The 19,174-nt window shown below is 51.4% G+C and overlaps 1 protein-coding gene across 3 annotated transcripts in view; it reads left to right on the top strand.

Moving 5' to 3' along the window:
• Window positions 1–19,174, top strand: part of trpm7 (transient receptor potential cation channel, subfamily M, member 7) — a 39,804-nt gene that overhangs the window by 6,924 nt on the left and 13,706 nt on the right. For 2 of the 3 annotated variants that reach the window (XM_030376365.1, XM_030376364.1), the window contains exons 4-26: window positions 143–350; window positions 872–1,085; window positions 2,046–2,170; window positions 2,272–2,443; window positions 3,940–4,114; window positions 4,422–4,545; window positions 4,919–4,991; window positions 6,753–6,853; window positions 7,117–7,251; window positions 7,410–7,463; window positions 7,554–7,694; window positions 8,324–8,458; window positions 8,638–8,915; window positions 10,224–10,452; window positions 11,489–11,644; window positions 11,764–11,907; window positions 14,199–14,327; window positions 14,605–14,856; window positions 15,184–15,358; window positions 15,877–16,009; window positions 17,034–17,215; window positions 17,528–17,660; window positions 18,024–18,787. In XM_030376365.1, the coding sequence (XP_030232225.1) occupies window positions 143–350; window positions 872–1,085; window positions 2,046–2,170; window positions 2,272–2,443; window positions 3,940–4,114; window positions 4,422–4,545; window positions 4,919–4,991; window positions 6,753–6,853; window positions 7,117–7,251; window positions 7,410–7,463; window positions 7,554–7,694; window positions 8,324–8,458; window positions 8,638–8,915; window positions 10,224–10,452; window positions 11,489–11,644; window positions 11,764–11,907; window positions 14,199–14,327; window positions 14,605–14,856; window positions 15,184–15,358; window positions 15,877–16,009; window positions 17,034–17,215; window positions 17,528–17,660; window positions 18,024–18,787 (4,232 nt within the window). Of the gene's footprint in view, window positions 1–142; window positions 351–871; window positions 1,086–2,045; window positions 2,171–2,271; window positions 2,444–3,939; window positions 4,115–4,421; window positions 4,546–4,918; window positions 4,992–6,752; window positions 6,854–7,116; window positions 7,252–7,409; window positions 7,464–7,553; window positions 7,695–8,323; window positions 8,459–8,637; window positions 8,916–10,223; window positions 10,453–11,488; window positions 11,645–11,763; window positions 11,908–14,198; window positions 14,328–14,604; window positions 14,857–15,183; window positions 15,359–15,876; window positions 16,010–17,033; window positions 17,216–17,527; window positions 17,661–18,023; window positions 18,788–19,174 lie in introns of those variants that run through there. The other variant, XM_030376366.1, reaches the window with a different exon arrangement.

Genomic DNA, 19,174 nt, shown 5'->3' with positions numbered 1-19,174 from the left:
TTGTATTTGTTTTCACAGCTGTACCGTACTTTATAAACTTTATTATATTACATTGTTAAACGTCTGTGCTCTCCTCAGGAGGTCCGGTGTGTGTCTTTAGTCTCCTCAGGAGGTGCTGTGTGTTAACGTGTGCTCTCCTCAGGTGCTGCTGCGGCCGCCTGGTCCGGCAGCATGCCGGCTTCCCCGCCAGCCTGGCCGTCCGCTACTCGGACGGGCGGCTGGGTGACGACCCAGACCGCAGCGCGGGGGAGCCCCAGGAGTGGGCGGTGGACCGGCACACAGAGGAGAGCCCAACCGACGCCTACGGGGTCGTCAACTTCCAGGGGGGCTCCCACTCCTACAGGGCCAAGGTGAGGGGCTGGTCCTGGGGTTCAGAGCTGAGAGGGGCTGTACCGGCCAACACGGTGACAAGGCAGAGTTGTACTGCAGGCTTACCAGGTAGCATGGGCATATCCACCATGAGGACATGAAGCTGACTGGAAGCACCTGGTCCTGGTTGGCTCTTTGTCCTCCATCGGGGAGATCCAGACCTTGTTTGGAAATGGAGGGGACTCAGAATACACTTTCTTTTATTATTTTTAAGAAGTGGCTTTTAGTATGAATTGTATGAAGATACTGATGGCGTTAATGTTGTTGGTCAATGTTAGAAACCTACTTCAGTACATGTTTGTTGTTCAATGTTAGAAACCTACTTCAGTACATGACGTTTGTGTTGTTGTTAAATGTTAGAAACCTACTTCGGTACATGTTGTTGTTAAAAACCTACTTCAGTACATGTTGTTGTTGCTGTTGGAAACCTACTTCAGTACATTTTGCGTTGTTGTTGTTACCTTGTGCCCTCTATCCTGCTGACGTCCGTGTGTCCCCCCAGTACGTGCGTCTGTCCCACGACTCGCCCCCGGAGCACGTCCTGCGCCTCATGCTGAGGGAGTGGCAGATGGAGCTGCCCAAGATCCTCATCTCGGTCCACGGGGGCATCCAGAACTTCGAGCTGCACCCGCGCATCAAGCAGGTGGTGGGGAAGGGGCTGATCAAGGCGGCCGTCACCACCGGGGCCTGGATCCTAACCGGGGGGGTCAACACGGGTAGGAACAAACGGCTGTCCCACATCCTTCTGCTGCTGCTGCCTAGGTTAACCCCTAGACAGCCCCGCTAAGCTTACCTGCTAGGCTAACCGCTAGGCTATCACGCTAGGCTAACCCCTAGATAGCACCGCTAGGCTAACCCCCGGACAGCCCTGCTAGGCTAACCGCTAGGCTGACCCCCAGACAGCACCGCGAGGCTAACCCCCAGACAGATCACTGCGTGCTGTACGGTGTGGACAATAAAGGTTGTGTTTTCAAACGGCGCCACGCCAGCGCCCTGCTGACGGAGGCAGGTGAGGAGTTAGAGGTTCGCGGAGGGGTGTGTCCTGTCCAGGCGTGTCTGACGCGGCCCGGCCAACACGGCTCCTCGATCATAGTGTTTAAATCATTACTCACACGCCCCATTACATAGAGCCGGATTACTGCTGAGGCCCGCTGCCTCTCCCTCCACCGGGGATGGCTCAGATCAGAGAGGACACAGCAACATGCAGCGCTCATCTGATGGCTTCTAAACTATCGTGTCCCTCAAGGCACGCCTTCAAAGTTAAAGTACCAGAGGGTTGAGGCAGAACTCTATGAGAACATAACGTATAGCAGATGTTAACAATAACCATGGTATCAGATTGTTTGGGTCTTTCATTAGAACATATGAAGAACTTATTAGAGCATAATACCGGTCCAGTTGTAGTCCGTTCATGACAGCGGGTCCATTTGTAGTCCATTCATATGAATCATAACACCGGGTCCAGTTGTAGTCCATTCATAAGAATCATAACACCGGGTCCAGTTGTAGCCCATTCATAACACCGGGTCCAGTTGTAGTCCATTCATAATACTGGTCCAGTTGTAGTCCATTCATAAAACCGGGTCCAGTTGTAGACATTCATAATAATGGTCCAATTGTAGTCCATTCATAACACCAGGTCCATATGTAGTCCATAACATAGCTCCTCCATCTAGGTGTGGCGAAACACGTTGGCGATGCGCTGAAGGACCACTCCACCAGGTCCTCCAAGAAGATCTGCACTATCGGCATCGCTCCCTGGGGGGTGATCGAGAACCGGAACGACCTCATTGGAAGAGACGTAAGCAGTGGTGCCTTGGGACTGGTTCTGTGTGTGTTAATGTATGGTGAACAAGGATTAAGATGTGAGCTTCTAAAATCCTATGTGTTCTCTCCTCCCAGGTGATCGCTCCGTACCAGACGCTGCTGAACCCCCTCAGTAAGCTCAACGTCCTCAACAACTCCCACTCCCACTTCCTGCTGGTGGATGACGGGACGGTGGGGCGCTACGGGGCGGAGGTACAGCTGCGCCGGCAGCTGGAGAAACACATCAACCTGCAGAGGATCCACGCCCGTGAGTCTGGCTGGCTGTCAGTCTGCCTGTCTGTCTGTCTGTATCTGAGACGCTCTATCGGTCTCTTTATCTCCCTCTGTTTGTCTGTGAGTCTCTCCCTCTGTTTGTCTGTGAGTCTCTCCTTCTGTCTCTCTGTCTGTGAGTCTCTCCCTCTGTTTGTCTGTGAGTCTCTCCTTCTGTCTCTCGGTCTGTGAGTCGCTCCTTATCTTCCTCGTCCTTCTGACCCTGGACCTATGAGCCATGTCGTCATGGCCATGCATACATTTCCACCGTGGATTCTGAGGGGTGGAAAATAGTTGTAACAGGGTAGTCTCTGTCAGTCAGGTTTCATAACAAATGCCCTAATGTAGCTGATTGCAGATGAGCGTTCTGTTTCTCTGAGGTTCAGCCCCTGTGTATGAACGGGCAGCCAGAGATCCTATGAGCTGGGTCAGGAGTTGGGGTGCTGGTTAGAGGTTGCCCGTGGTCGTACGTTCACACCACTCCTAACACAGGGACTCTGGCTGTTCACACCACTCATTACACAGGGACTCTGGCTGTCCAAACCACTCATAACACAGGGACTCTGGCTGTTCACACCACTCATAACACAGGGACTCTGGCTGTTCCCACCACTCCTAACACAGGGACTCTGGCTGTTCACACCACTCCTAACACAGGGACTCTGGCTGTTCACACCACTCCTAACACAGGGACTCTGGCTGTTCACACCACCCCTAACACAGGGACTCTGGCTGTTCACACCACTCCTAACACAGGGACTCTGGCTGTTCACACCCCTCCTAACACAGGGACTCTGGCTGTTCACACCCCTCCTAACACAGGGACTCTGGCTGTTCACACCCCTCCTAACACAGGGACTCTGGCTGTTCACACCACTCATATCACAGGGACTCTGGCTGTTCACACCACTCCTAACACAGGGACTCTGGCTGTTCACACCACTCATAAAACAGGGACTCTGGCTGTAATACATTTCCCAAAGTCAAACATTTAAGAGCGTGTGCCTGAGGCAGCAGTTGAATCTCGTTAATGATTAAAACAAATACTCTGTTAATGTGCTAACAGGAATGTAAACATGTGGGCCTTTCACTTTGAGCAGGACTAGGATATCACGTAGTGAATAGTCTATTAAGATAACTTGACTACTACCTGTGGACCAATGGACACAACTTATTGGGAAATTAAATTGAAAGAACAATAGCAATTCCCCTCCCTGGGGAAGCTGTTGTGATAACCTGAATCTTGTGTTGCTGGTTGTGGCGCTCATTGTGTCTCTGTTGCTGGCAGCCAGTGATATGGTGGGGCTTCTGCCCCACCGTTAGTCAGTGGGTGGGTGGGACCAGTAGATTAATGCGTGTGTGTGTGTGTGTGTGTGTGTGTGTGTGTGTGTGTGTGTGTGTGTGTGTGTGTGTGTGTGTGTGTGTGTGTGTGTGTGTGTGTGTGTGTGTGTGTGTGTGTGTGTGTGTGTGTGTGTGTGTGCGCGCGCGCGCCAGGCATTGGGCAGGGGGTCCCGGTGGTGGCCCTGATCCTGGAGGGGGGCCCCAACGTGATCCTGACGGTGCTGGACTACCTGCAGGAGAGCCCCGCCGTGCCTGTGGTGGTGTGTGAGGGGACGGGCCGCGCCGCCGACATCCTGGCCTACATCCACAAGCAGACGGAGGAGGGAGGGTGAGATGTGGAGCGATGGAAGTCACGATCTCCCAGGCCCTCAGAGGGGCTCGACCCCCGGAGCATGAGTCTCTGAAAGGGATCTAATCCAACCTCAATCTAAAGGCCTCAGTCTAACCAGAGGCTAACAAGGAATCTGGTGGAGATTATTTAACAACCACATGCAGAATATTGAACTAGGTTGGGGAACCCCCATCACGTCCTGAGATGGGGACCCCAGAGTACCAAAGTTTGGGGGGCAGTAGCATCCCCTGTGCGGTGGAATTAAACATATTCTTTCTATTGTTTATCATTATTTGTCATGCAGAGGCCTTCCTGATGGTGTGGAGGCTGACATCATCGCCACCATCAAGAAAACCTTCAACTTCAGCCACAGCGACGCCATCCACCTCTTCCAGACGCTCATGGAGTGCATGAAGAGCAAAGAGCTGGTGAGCCGCTCCACCTCCTCGTCGTTTCTTCAGCTGCTCTTTGTAATGATCTATAGACTATTAGTGTGGTTTTCCCCATTAACCTTTCACAATCACAATCAAATGAAGGGTAGGCGAGGCCAATGAGAGATGAGCCCTGTTTACTGCCATTGCCCTGAAGCAGAACATGTTCTCACATATTTCAGATAACAGGGTACTAAAGTAATAAGGAAATGAGATAGGCATGTGCTAATAACACTAATCAAATGGAGAATGTGGCTGATCATAATGCTGCTCTGACTGTAGCAGTCTTAGGATGCTTCTCTTTCAAGTCTCCTTACTGAATTCTCCTAACTGCCTGTCTCCTAACTGCCTGTCTGCTCTTTCCCTGCAGATCACTGTTTTCCACCTCAGCTCTGAGGACCACCAGGACATTGACGTGGCCATCCTCAGAGCGCTGCTCAAAGGTGGGTTCACGGCCGGCACCTCCTGCTGCGTCTCCTCCTCCACCTGCTGCCCCAATACAGGCCCCCTACTGCCCAGGTGCTTACCCCGACCAGGGGAAGGGACCGGGCCTGGTACAGCTAGGCCCTTGGACCCCATGCTAAGGCCCCTGGACCACATGCTAGGGCCCGTTGACCCCATGCTAGGCCCCAGGCCCCCATGCTAGGCTCTAACCTGTTGGCCCTTGACGGAGAGAGGGCCTCTGTGTTTTCATTCTGGTATTGAGCTGTTTGGAGACCCGAACGCCCCCCCCCCCCTCCCTCCCCTGTGCTCCTCTCAATGTGGACAGAGATCAGATGGAGCCTGTTTTTCACCTCGGGTCTTTTGCTTGTTTTACTTTTGGTTGAGAGGTGGAGACAGACAGAGAGGGGGAGAGAGCATGCTCATGTTGTCCACCTTAGGTGCAAATAAGATGCTTTTCTTCAATCTGTACTACAAAAATAGAACATAGAAAATAGAACTTCTAGTTATTTTTATTCAGTGACTGATGACATTTGAGTGGTTTCTGGGGTCACGAAGAGAATGAAACCAAAAGGCTGGATCTGGTGGAGGAACTGGTCAATCAGGAGTTTTTCCCAGAGGATAGAATCGGCCACGCCCCTACAGAACCACATATTTCACATCTGAGAGATCTGATCTTGGTCAAACAAAAACCCACCCACTGCTGAACCCCCAAAGAGCCACGGAGGTTTCAGTGCCAAACCGTCTCCATTTCAAAAGCCAAACACGGCTCTAAACTGAAGTGCTGTCTTATTGGAGTACTACCACCCTAGAAGCTGCTATGGATTCTGTTAGCAGGCATGTTGGCAAGAGGATCATCATAGGCCATACCTTAATGAAAAATGTTTTGTCAATGACGGATAGATGCTCAATATTTAAATAAAATGTTTGCTATAGTTGTCGTTTTGAAGTGGCGGCCTTTAAAGAGGGATGATACTTTATGGAGAATGAGATAGTAAACCAATGGGGCCAGGTGCTACCACACTTGCTTTGTGGCAAGTTGAACCTTACTGTCTGTCAAGCCAAAAGCCAAGCAATCCCGCGTGCCGAATGAATTTGGGGAAAGAAGAGTTGCGCTTGCATTCCGAAGTTTGCGCAAACTTCGAAACGCAAGCGCAACTTTTCTTTCTACAAATTTATTCTCAGCCAAGGCAGAGATAACACCAGTGTGAGTCTTAACTTGTTGTGGAAGTACCAGACCTTCGGAGATCCCAACGCCATCATTTTGTGTTAATAATATAATTTGGAGGCGCATACAGCTTTCGGCTGTGATAATATATATATATATATATATATATTAACACGGCCAAAAGCTGTAAAGCTGTATTATAGAGCTCCGGGAGTCCACAAACATCAACAATCAATTGTTTGTACATGTTGCGGATCATTCTCACTTCAGGGAATAAACGCTGGTTGGCTGTCACGACCAATTATCAAGCGGTATCTGCAGGAAAGTTAGAAATGTTATGTTCGCGCAAAGTGTTCCCGCGAGTAGAATCACGCAAAATCCAGGTTGTTTGCGCCATTCATTTATTCATTCATTCAACCATCCGCAGCCCAGATTTTGCCAGCAGACAATGTGCGTCTTTGCATTGAGTGTATGTATTGACACCATGCCTCCTCATTGGTGTGAACCGACCTTACCTCTCAAAGCGGAGGACTGTGGCCAGGCTGAACAACGGCTCCTGGTGGTTAACTCTTAGAATGTGTGTCTTCTCCTCCAGGAACAAACGCCCTGGCCTTCGATCAGCTGGTCCTGACGCTGGCCTGGGACCGCGTGGACATCGCCAAGAACCACGTCTTTGTGTACGGGCAGCAGCTCCTGGTACGTGTGGCTGGGTGTGCGTTCGTCTCAGGGGTTTGTTGACCCAGCTCCGCTCCACAGCCTTTAGCAGCGGGACCAAGCGTCAGGTGGACGAGGCAGACCTGGCCGGCCGCCACACAGTGGCTTGTGTGTTCCTAATGTTGGCCCTCATCAGGAGGCGACATGCGACTCAAGATCCCTTTAGTTTGTCATTGTCTGGAATCGTATTGTACATATTCATGAATTCAGTTATTTTGATTAGACTATTGTGTGTGTGTGTGTAGGTTGGTTCTCTGGAGCAGGCCATGCTGGATGCCCTGGTGATGGACAGGGTGGACTTTGTGAAGCTGCTCATAGAGAACGGGGTCAGCCTCCACCGCTTCCTCACCATCCAACGGCTGGAGGAGCTCTACAACACGGTAACTCACTCTTTATTCATTTATTAATTTACTCATACAGACATTCACTCATTAATTTACACACAGTGACTCACTCATTTACACACTCACTCATTTACCCACACACCCACTGGGCTTTCTATAACATGTGTGTTGTTTGGTCCTCTTTGTCGCTATAGAAACAGCCTTCGAACAACCCCACCCTGCTCCACCTGGTCAGGGATGTCAAACAGGTAGGTGGGCATGTCAAGCGTTCAGGCCCTCGTTCAGCAGCGTTGCGTTGTGGCTCATTGTGGTTTGTGGCTGTCATCCATTTCTTCCAGGGTAATCTGCCCCCAAACTATAAGATCACCTTGATTGACGTGGGCCTGGTAATTGAGTTCCTCATGGGCGGGACTTACAGGTGCAACTACACCAGGAAACGGTTCCGGACCATATACAACAGCCTGCACGGCAGCAACCGGGTAGGTGGACTGGACTCTGAGTAAAGTCCTGGGAACCCCCTTACAACCCTGTTGATTTTGGTATGTGATGTTGATAAGGTTTTAATTATGTTGATCCCATTCAAATACGAATGGTTGTTTTTGTTGAGTGAGAATGAGCCTTTGTATCTACATATATACCCTTTCACGGAGCGGCCGTGTTTCTACTGTAGCCCAGAACAGACGCACTACATAGGGCGCGACCTCCATATGTGACATAATATTACCTGCAAACTATGACCTATAGTTTTACAGAATCAATAACTACATGTAATAATAAACAGATCAAGGGAGCGCATTCCTTGCCGCTTGATGCTGGTGTAGATAATGATAAAGACATGATGTGGTTTGGAGGGGGAGGGGGTGTTTAGGGGGTTGGCTAGATGCCACTAAATACTACACACTGCACCTCTTTAGGATGATAACAAGCGCCTGAACCTTTGAGACTTAGTGTTGTTTCACATGCTGTACCACAACCGTGTGTGTGTGTGTGTGTGTGTGTGTGTGTGTGTGTGTGTGTGTGTGTGTGTGTGTGTGTGTGTGTGTGTGTGTGTGTGTGTGTGTGTGTGTGTGTGTGTGTGTGTGTGTGTTCTTCCCCGTCGGTCCCTCAGAGATCGGGGCGCCACATGGCGGGCTCCGGTTCTCACCTGAGGAACAGCCACGAGACCTTCAGCATCCAGGCGGACAAGAAGGAGAAGACCAGACACAGCCACTTCATTAAGACCGCCCAGCCATACAAGCCCAAGGTAGGCCCCTACAAGCTAGGCTAGGTGCTCATAACCCAGGGTAGGTCCTCATAGCCCAGAGTAGGTCCTCATAACCCAGAGTAGGTCCTCATAACCTCTAGGTGATTGTGGATCTCGGTGATTTAGGATCAATGTGATGAGGATCTACGTCAGGTATCTGATGACCCTTCTCCTTGCAGCCAGAAGTTTCCACAGAGCAGAACAAGAAGAGGAGCAAGGAGGAGATGGTGGACATCGACGACCCCGAGACGCGGCGCTTCCCCTACCCCTTCAACGAGCTGCTGGTGTGGGCCGTTCTGATGAAGAGGCAGAAGATGGCGCTGTTCTTCTGGCAGCACGGGGAGGAGAACATGGCCAAGGCGCTGGTGGCCTGCAAGCTCTGCCGCTCCATGTGCTTCGAGGCCAAGAAGAGCGACCTGGTGGACGACACTTCTGAGGAGCTGAAGGAGTACTCCAAGTAGGCTCCTGGTTCTCCTGCTTTAGCGCATCGACAGGCTGTTGACTAACCACTAGGCCTGCAGCGGATTCGAATTGTATCCGAATCCGTTCGGTTCGTTTACCACAGTTCGGAGCATTGTGGAGATCCGCGGATTTCGGTTTCATGAAGGCATTGCCTTATGTAGCGTATTTTGCCTACTGTAGCCTACGTCCGATACCAAAGGGTATTTAGGACCCAGCGGAATGCATTCTCTCCAGTGCTGCCCGAGCCAATGAGACTTTTCCCGCCCCTCCCTTCAGCCTGTCAGCGTTCAAAACAAACTGGGCTTCAAACGATTCCTAAATTTAAAGAAAGTAATTGATACAATTATATTCTAAACAAACGGGTGATAAGCGGGATAACGGCCTTCGAGGTCGACCGGTTCGATGGAAATAATGGACAGGTAGAGGCAACTCTGGCTTCATGCTGCGCTCGTCGCCAGAGTTCAACCTCGTCGGCCGTTATCCCTTACATGTTACACTCAGTGCACCATGTTTTCAAATGCATTTAGGGGAACATTTATTGCACAAAAAAGCCTTGCAAGTTGTCTGATTGCAGTCAATTAACACATTGCAAATAGCCTGTGGGTCTCATTCATTTTTGTGTTTCTCCCCCAAACCCTCCGTCAAAAAAAAGTCCGCCTTTTTACTATCACGGACATAATCCGAACCGTATCCGAAACCGAGGCCCAAAACGGTTATCTGAACCGAACCGTGGACACACTGATCCGTTTCACCACTACTAACCACTAGGCAGAGTAAAGTCTGGAGTTGTTCCCATACCATTATGTCCTTCCCCATTCCTGAACTTGAGTATCATCCGATACCAAGTATATATAGATACAGCATCTATCTCTCACTACTAATAACACTTGTTCTTATTGAAGGGTTCTCTTACGATGACGGCAATGTAAAGTCGGTTCACCTACTGCCTAAATATTTTTTTTATGAACTAGATCTACACCTATAATTATAATATTACTTTTGTATTCTTGTAGTTAAGCTATGTTCTCTGCCTGTTTAGTAAATTGGATATTATCAGATCGGCGCATAGACTTCGGTACTCGCCGATACCCGATACTGCATTTTAGGCAGTATCTGAGGAATGTCTGATACGGGTATCGGTATCGGAACAACTCTAGCACAGTCCGCTCTGTTGATGGGAATAACATTTGTGTAGATGGGGAGGGGTTGTCAAAAGGAACGGGACTTGACGAATGCTTTTGTCGAAGCTCATTGAAGCATCAGTCAACTAACGGTCCGTCATGGTCCTTGGGTCTGTCTGCAGTGAGTTCGGCACGCTGGCCGTGGACCTGCTGGAGGAGTCTTTCCGCCAGGACGAGACCATGGCCATGAAGCTGCTCACCTACGAGCTGAAGAACTGGAGCAACTCCACCTGCCTGAAGCTGGCTGTGTCCTCCCACCTGCGGCCCTTCGTGGCTCACACCTGCACCCAGATGCTGCTGTCGGACATGTGGATGGGAAGGCTCAACATGCGCAAGAACTCCTGGTACAAGGTAGCTGCAGCTCTCAGAGGGATGGCTCCAGGGTTAACATCACAGTACACACTCACACCTTCAGAGGGGTTGACTCCAGGGTTAACACCACAGTACACATTCACTCCTTCAGAGGGGTGAGCTACAGGATTAACACCACGGTACACACTCACACCTGTACCTGTACGTGAACCCCGCTGGGGTCATTACGGCCTGATTCCACCGGACGCGTTACGGCAACGTTACGGCAGCGGCACGTCTTGGCCGCGGTCACCGCAGCAGATAGGTTCCACTCTAATCAATGAGACCATTTCCACCGGGCGCGGCTGCGGAACGTCTCAGCAGCGTCCCAGGAGCGGTGTGCCGCGCCGCAGCGCTATCATTCCGTAGCATTCCTATTTTTGCCGCGAGCCGCTGCTGAACCACGTCAATTTCAACAGAGCAGATCGATCAGGGCAGGAAGTGAAAAAGTAAAAGCCATAGAGCATTCCGCTCAATTTTCAAAATAAAACGCAATAAATAAAACACCAACATTATTACGTCATGACCGGTGGCACCAGGTCAGCAGTCAATCAATCAAAGGGTCTCAAATCAACCTTTTTATACGAACAATGTCAGAAAGGGCAAAGCCTGGCATTTAATTGCAGTAGTTTTGGGAGTGGAAGGTGAGTAAATTAGGTTTAGGATTATCGCGGGATCTCGTGATCTCGCGTGAATACGGCTGGCTCGCAAGGCAGCGTTGCGCTGCCGTAACGCGCCCGGTGGAAATGCAAGCAGGGCAAAGTCGCGGCCAAGACGTACCGCAGCCGTAACGTTGCCGTAACGCGTCCAGTGGAATCCCCGGGTTAGGGTTCAATGGATTCAGACCTGCAGCTGTCAAGTGTTGATCAACTTCTCTAAGACTCCCTTTTACTGCCTGGTCTGACCTCTGCATGACACGCCTGACCCATCAGAAGTTAAGCTCAACTGGGACATGGCCTTTGAGTATTTGAATTGACGTTCAACATTTGTGTGTGTGTGTGTGTGTGTGTCTGCGTGTTTGTATGTGGTTTCCTAGGTGATCCTGAGTATGCTGGTTCCTCCTGCCATCCTGCTGTTAGAGTACAAGTCCAAGGCAGAGATGGCCCACATCCCTCAGAGCCAGGATGACCACCAGATGACCATGGAGGACAGCGAGCACAACTTCCACCATATGGCCGACGACATCCAGATGGTGGGCGGTCTCCCTTCTCCTCTGTTATTTTTTTAATACTCATCTTGTTATTTTTATGGTCCATATAGTGTCCCGTTCTCCTCCTAACGTTCTGCCCCCCCCCCCCCCCCCCCGTTCAGGACGTGTTTAAAGAAGCCAGGTCACATGACACCACAGAGGTGAAGAATGACACTGAGACCCACCCCCGCTCCAGGAAGCTGCCCCTGACCAGGAAGATCTACGCCTTCTACCATGCCCCCATCGTCAAGTTCTGGTCCAACACGGTAGGCTGGCTGCTCCCTGCTCCCTGCTCCCTGCTCCCTGCTCCCTGCTCCCTGCTCCCTGCTCCCTGCTCCTTGCTCCCTGCTCCCTGCTGCCTGCTCCCTCCTCCCTGCTCCCTGCTGCCTGCTCCCTCCTCACTGCTCCCTGCTTGCTGCTACCAACACAACTAGGAGAAACCAGGAGATAATTTTTCTCATTGAGATTTCGACATTTCTAGCATCCCTGATGCAAATGATTTGCTAACCATACTGTACTGTTACGACACAAGCTGCCTTCTCTGCGGGGAAAGCAGCAACCGTCTGTGGTCCCGCACTGATGTCTGACTGGAGCGCCTGATGTTTGAGTGTTCACCTAGAATGGGGCTCAGATGGTCTGCTGTCAGTGTTGGCCAGACAGAAGGAGGGAGACGGGGCAACGAGGGTCTGAGCCAATCAATGCGCTGAGAGCAGCTCTTCGTCTGAATACCGTTTTTAATATCACAGAAAAGAAATGTCAATATGTTGTTGATATTATGGAGGGCACAAAATTATTAAGGTCAGGGTAAAACTGAAGCATTCTCATTTCTGCAGATATGAGCAGAAGATGTCGGTACATGTCCTGTGTTTCTACCTGATGTGTGACACTGAGCCACCAGCCTGATCCTGAATGTGTTTAAACGCGCCGCTCCACAAGCGCTCCCACGGTCCATGGGACTCTTCCCCGTGCCACACGTGAGCAAATACTCACGCCCCGGGCTGGTTCCACGCATTGCTGAGAGGAAATGGGCGGCCTTTCCGTCCAGGGTCGTGCTAAGATGTTCTGATAGCGCTGCTGAAACTGCCAAGTGCCATTAAAGTGCCGATCAGAAGGGCTATCTTGAACCGCCGTACCTGAGCCCTGATCTTAACACTGATGATGTCGCTTCAGGCAGTGTTTAAAGGCGACTCGCTGGTGAGATGTGGCTGTGAAGACCGCTCCGTTCCCAGTGGTCGGTCCGTGTTAGTCAGGGTCCACTGACTCTGAGTCTGAGTCTCGCTCTGCTTCTTACGCGATGAAGGCCTCTGGATCAGCCAAGCGTTCGAACACTAAGCCCTGTACGGTTCTCTGTAGAGCCAGATTCACAGCCCTGAAGAGCTCTGACTGAGGTTCAGAAGGGTGTGTGGTGCTAGGCAAATGAACCAAGCATTTTGTACCGTTTTGAGTTTTTCTCAGATTCTTGCATTGATGTTGATGGAAGTGGACTGAAGTGTATTTTGTTGTTTCCATATCGCACGGCGTGCAAGTAGTTTTAGTTGTCCACCAGGTCACCGTCCCGGCTGCAATCAAGACGCTATTGTTTCTGATAAACGCCATTCATACCACTCTTGCTGTTGTTCAGGAGATGAATGCAAAATCACACGGACGGCCTTCTCCAAGAATATAAAAAATCGTCGATAACTTTATGGGCGAAATCGATCCACAACATTCTCTCTATTCTCGCCCATACAATTCTCCCCCACAAGCATTTAGTTTGTAATGTGTGGATCTTTCTGTGAAGAAGCCAAGTAGAGGCCTGTAGCCTGTAGCCTGTATCCTGTCTCTCTCTCCCTGCTGGAGCCCCACTGCTCTCAGTGGAGGTCAGGTCAGCGCTGACCTCCACAGTGAGGACTGCTATCCCACGGGTCGCCTTCTCTAAACACTCCCCAGCGAGGCCTCCCTGTGGAGGGCAGCACTAGTCTGTAGGCAGCCCTCCTTCTGGAGGTGTTGAAACTCGGTGTAGTCCAGCTGCTCTGTCACAGAGAAGGAACATGGATTTACACAACAAGGAAGAGGACACATGCACCAACAGAGGCAGAAAAAATAAGCAAACGTTTGCTCTGGATTGTATCTCCATTCCAGACCCCTAACCGTAGCTGGTGGTCTCTGTGTTGTAGGTGTGTCTTCTGTGGTCATCCTGTTGTGTGACATGTGGAAGGTCTGAGGGCCTTGGTCAGTCATGGTTCACCGTGTGGCCAGCATGAACCGCTTACAGATGCTTCACAGGGCAGCAGACTAGGCCTGCGGGGACGCCATAGTAGGCCGTGCTGGCTTACTGGGCGTGATGGTGCTTGAATGGTTGGCTTAAGAATACGTTTTCTTCATCAAGTCACTGCTTCACAACAGGAATTATTTAAGGGCCCTGAAGTGGCTGCATAAAATAAAACGTGTGTGTGTGTGTGTGTGTGTGTGTGTGTGTGTGTGTGTGTGTGTGTGTGTGTGTGTGTGTGTGTGTGTGTGTGTGTGTGTGTGTGTGTGTGTGTGTGTGTGTGTGTGTGTGTGTGTGTGTGTCCTCCAGCTCTTCTACCTGGCCTTCCTGATGTTCTACTCCTACGTGGTGCTGGTGAAGATGCCCGAGTGGCCGTCTCCCCAGGAGTGGGTGGTCATCCTCTACATCTTCACCTCCGCCGTGGAGAAGATCCGCGAGGTACGGTTCTGTAAAACACAGAAATATTAAACGGCCCCTAGATGATGGTCTTAATAATACACCATGTTCGAAACATCAGCCTTTTACCTGCGTCCTATTGGTTCATATACCAAACGGCAGCGTCCTATTGGTTCATATAGCAAACGTTAGTGCTTTACCTGCGTCCTATTGGTTCATATACCAAACATCATCGCCTATTGGTTCATATATAAAACGGTAACGTCCTATTGGTTCATATACCAAACGCCAGTGTTTTACCTGGTCATTATCTGTGCAGATGTTCATGTCGGAGGCGGGTAAGATCAGCCAGAAGATCAAGGTGTGGTTCAGCGACTACTTCAACGTGTCCGACTTCCTGGCCATCGTCACGTTCTTCGCGGGCTTCGGGCTGCGGCTGGCGGGGGGCGAGGCCTTCGTCCCGGGCCGGACGGTGTACTGCCTCAACATCGTCTTCTGGTACGTCCGCCTGCTGGACATCCTGGCCGTCAACCAGCAGGCAGGGCCCTACGTCATGATGATCGCCAAGATGGTGAGCCCTGCTGAGCACGCCCAGTCCACCACCGGCAGGGTGGACTGGTGGCTGTTATTGATTAGGATTTGGACTACACGCATGTATGTTAGGATGTTTAGGTGGATGTCGACCCAAACAAATAAAAAAAAGATTTCTAACATAAAACATATCTTTTGAATCTACCAAGAGCCTACAATCCTCGTGTGTGTGTGTGTGTGTGTGTGTGTGTGTGTGTGTGTGTGTGTGTGTGTGTGTGTGTGTGTGTGTGTGTGTGTGTGTGTGTGTGTGTGTGTGTGTGTGTGTGTGTGTGTGTGTGTGTGTGTGTGTGTGTGTGTTCGTTCCCAGGTGGCCAACATGTTCTACATCGTGGTGATCATGGCCATCGTTCTCCTGAGTTACGGCGTTCCCAGGAAAGCCATCCTGTACCCGGATGAGGATCCCAGCTGGACGCTGGCCAAAGACGTGGTGTTCCAGCCGTACTGGATGATGTATGGTGAAGTATACGCGTACGAAATCGATGGTAAGGACGATGCGGACATTATGGCCGACTACGCTGGTAAGAACATTTCATTAACCCCTTCCTCACAGCATGGCGCTGATTTGTCATCTCAGACGAGCACCGGTGCAAATCAAACCATCAAACCACCAAGACCTTAATCATCGTCTCACCTCTCCAGTAGAGCCTCTCTCTCCCCCACGCCTCCCCCATCACAGCCCCATGCGGGCCTCTGGGAGGGCAGGGCTCTGGTTTCCACCGCCGCGCCCTGACCTCTGAACCCCCCCCGGTCACATGACCCGGGCATCAGAGCTGATTGGTGGAGGTGCAGCGGTGGAACCTAAGGCCCGGCTCCGCCCCTAGGCCTGTGTGGGCCTACTCAGGGTTTCCTGCACTGTTGTAATTAACTGAGTGTTTTTATCACGGTAATGTGTAGAGGTCATTGTGGACCATAGTGTCATGTTTGTATGTGAAGCTGCACTGTTATGTCTTTGTGTTTGTGTGTGTGTGTATGTTCCTAAATAGACGCTCTTCCTCCACAGTGTGCGCCAACAACAGCGACCCCTCGGTCAAGAAGCTATGCACCACCAGCGTGTGGCTCACCCCCCTGCTGCAAGCCGTCTACCTCTTCGTCCAGTACATCCTGATGGTCAACCTCCTCATCGCCTTCTTCAAGTGAGTCTCCGTCATACCTCATTAGACACCGGGGGCCACTTTACGCGTACCGTCATTTTGGGACTATAAGCCACGCCTTTTTTCCCATTTTTCGATTCTGCGGCTAATATAACGGTGCGGCTAATCTATGGATTTTTACAGCTAACGGCCACTAGAGGACCTCCTAGTCTATGGATTTTACAGGGTACAGTCCACCAACTTTAACTCTATGGGCTCTATGACCGGTCCGCGCCCCCCCACCTTTAAGCGGCGGGCTCCTATGCGGCTTATATATGTAAATATCATTCAATTTAGCTGCTGCGGCTTATGCTCCGGTGCGCCTTATAGTGTGGAAAATACGGTACTTGTTTAGACGATGCTTTACCCAGCATGCCCATCTATGGAAAATAACTAGAGCTGTCAGTTAAACGCGTTATTAACGACGTTAACGCAAACCAAATTTAACGGCGTTAAATTTTTTAGCGCGCGATTAACGCAATTATTTTATAAAAAAAAAAAAAAAAAAAAACTTTTTTTTTTTTTTTTTTCTTTGGCTCAAAACAAAGAAGCAGTAGCCTGACTGCTATGTTCAAATGACATTTGTTCAAAGCAGTCGTTTAATTGCACTATAGGCTCTTTTTTTGTATCGTCCTGTTTTGATCAGTGTATATGCCAATGTTGTTATCAATAAAAAATAATTTGCACAAGGCAAGCCGATGCACTTCACCATGTTGATAAGAGAATTAAAATGAGAAGAATTATGGGACAAAAAAATCAGGGGATATTTAGCATAGAAAAATAATTTGCGATTAATTAGAGTTAACTATGACATTAATGCGATTAATCACGATTAAATATTTTAATCGCTTGACGGCTCTAAAAATAACCTTTCAATCACAAAGTCAAATTTAGATTTAAACTTCAATTCACATAATTTTCAACGACCCACAAAACTGCTCCGTTTGATTTCCTAAAGACGAGTTCAGTTGGGCCTGTGACTAGGTGAGCCTCCCCAACACGTCTCTGTGTGTCCTCCGTCCTGCAGCAACATCTACCTGCAGGTGAAGTCCATCTCCAACCTGGTGTGGAAGTACCAGCGCTACCACTTCATCATGGCCTACCATGAGAAGCCCGTCCTGCCGCCGCCCTTCATCCTGCTCTGCCACGTCTTCTCCCTCTTCTACTGCATGTGTCGCAAGAGGAAGAAGGAGAGCACCTACGGCCCCAGTAAGACTGCCCTGCCGCCCAGGAACAGGAAGTCAGAGAGAGCACACTACGTGACGTTGCTAACGATGTGGTTACCGTGCCGCTCTGTACTGTTATTACGATGCAAGAAAGTTACCATGGTTACCATACTGTAGTTACAGTACAATGTAGTTAACATTCTGTCCTGGATCAATACAATATAGTTACCATACTGTAGTCTTAAAAAACAATATAGTTAGATGGACCCTTCTGTCCTCTGATGTTGACCCTTCTGTCTGTGATGTTGACCTTTCTGTCTGTGACGTTGACCCTTCTGTCTGTGATGTCTCACAGAGCTGTTCCTCACCGAGGAGGACCAGAAGAAGCTGCATGACTTCGAGACGCAGTGTCTGGAGACCTACTTCCACGAGAAGGACGACGAGTTCCACTCGGGGAGCGAGGAGCGAATACGAATCACCTCGGACCGGTGAGCGGCGTCTGGGTTCTCCGTGGGACTCTGTTGGATCTTGGGGGTTTATAAGATGTGGTCTAGAATGTGTTGCTTGTGATGTCCACAATGTTCTCCAGTGACCGGTGTTTCAACAGAGGTGGGGCTGTCCCTCTGGTTTGATTTCCCAGTGTGTTGACTCATTACATTTATATTACGGGCGTTTAGCAGACGCTTTAATCCAAAGCGACTTACAATAAGTACATTTGTCAGAAGAAAAAGAAACAACAATAAATCGATGTCGGTACAGTTAGGATTCATAGAACCAAGTTCCAAGCACTAACAATTGTTAGGACTTAGGTTTTCAAAGTGCCAGCACTGACTCAGACTCTGGCCCTGCAGCGTGGAGACCATGGGCATCCAGCTAAAGGAGGTGGGCAACAAGGTGAACTTCATCAAGCGCTCGCTGCACACGCTGGACTCCCAGATCGGCCACCTCCAGGACCTGTCGGCGCTGACCGTGGACACGCTGAAGGCCCTGACCGCCCAGCGCGCCTCGGAGGCCAGCAAGGTGCATAACCAGATCAGCCGGGAGCTCAGCCTCTCGAAGAACGTGGGCCCCGGGGACGCGGGCCCCCAGTCCAAGCCCTCCGCACTGGCCAAGCGCAGCGTGGGGGCCTTCTTCGGCTCCCCTTTCGGCTCCTCCTTCCCGCAGGCCGGGGGCAATCTGGCCGACTCCCTGTTCGGCCTGGGGGCGGGGGGGGGCGGGGTGCCGGACGCCGGCCGCAGGGCGGGGCTGGGCCACGGGCCGGACCCCGGCGCCCCCCTGGGGGCCGAGCGGAGGGGCTGGATGGGGCTGGGGAACCTGGCGGGCGTTGAGGCGGGCGTGTCCGGGGGCTTCCCGCCCCGGGCCCCGGCAGCGTCCCCCCCCGAGCTGCGGCACCGGGGGAACTCCTTCACCCAGAGGCAGCTGGGCCGTCCACAGGAGCCCGGCATCTCCGACTCCTCCGCCAGCCTGCCCAACGTGCCCTCCCCGGGGGCCCGCTTCTACGTCAGCAGCACCCCCTCCCAGCCCAGTGGCTCCAGCCACCCGGAACTCACCCTGACCGGGCCCTACCGCCCCCCCCCCACCGACAGCACCGTGGTGGAGTTCGGGGCGTTCGTCGGTAAGTACGGCCAGGGGGAGGTGGAGAGGAAGGAGGACGACTGTGTGTGTGTGTACCCTACCGTTGTCGTGGTTTCCAAGGATTCAAACTCTGGCCGAGCCGGGCGCTTGCCCACCTACTCTGAGTCGGAAGGGGGGTCCGGGGGCGGGGGGAGGGCGGGGGGCGGGGGCTTCGTGAATGAGGCGTTCTGCGACGACGACGGCCGTTCACTAAGAGCCGGCCCGTCTAGCCCGCGGGTTAGAGTGGCTGACGCCCACGTGGTCGACATGGCGACCGACGAAAACACCCCGGCGTCCTCGTACAGCGACGCTCGAGAAACGGCGTCCCCCGTGGCTCTTGCCCCTGCAGGGGAGCCCAGAAGACCCCAGAAGAAGAAGAGCAGAGAAG

Source organism: Gadus morhua, chromosome 14, assembly GCF_902167405.1.
Source record: "Gadus morhua chromosome 14, gadMor3.0, whole genome shotgun sequence".
Classification (NCBI taxonomy): domain Eukaryota; kingdom Metazoa; phylum Chordata; class Actinopteri; order Gadiformes; family Gadidae; genus Gadus; species Gadus morhua.
This window is presented reverse-complemented; position numbering and strand designations above follow the sequence as displayed.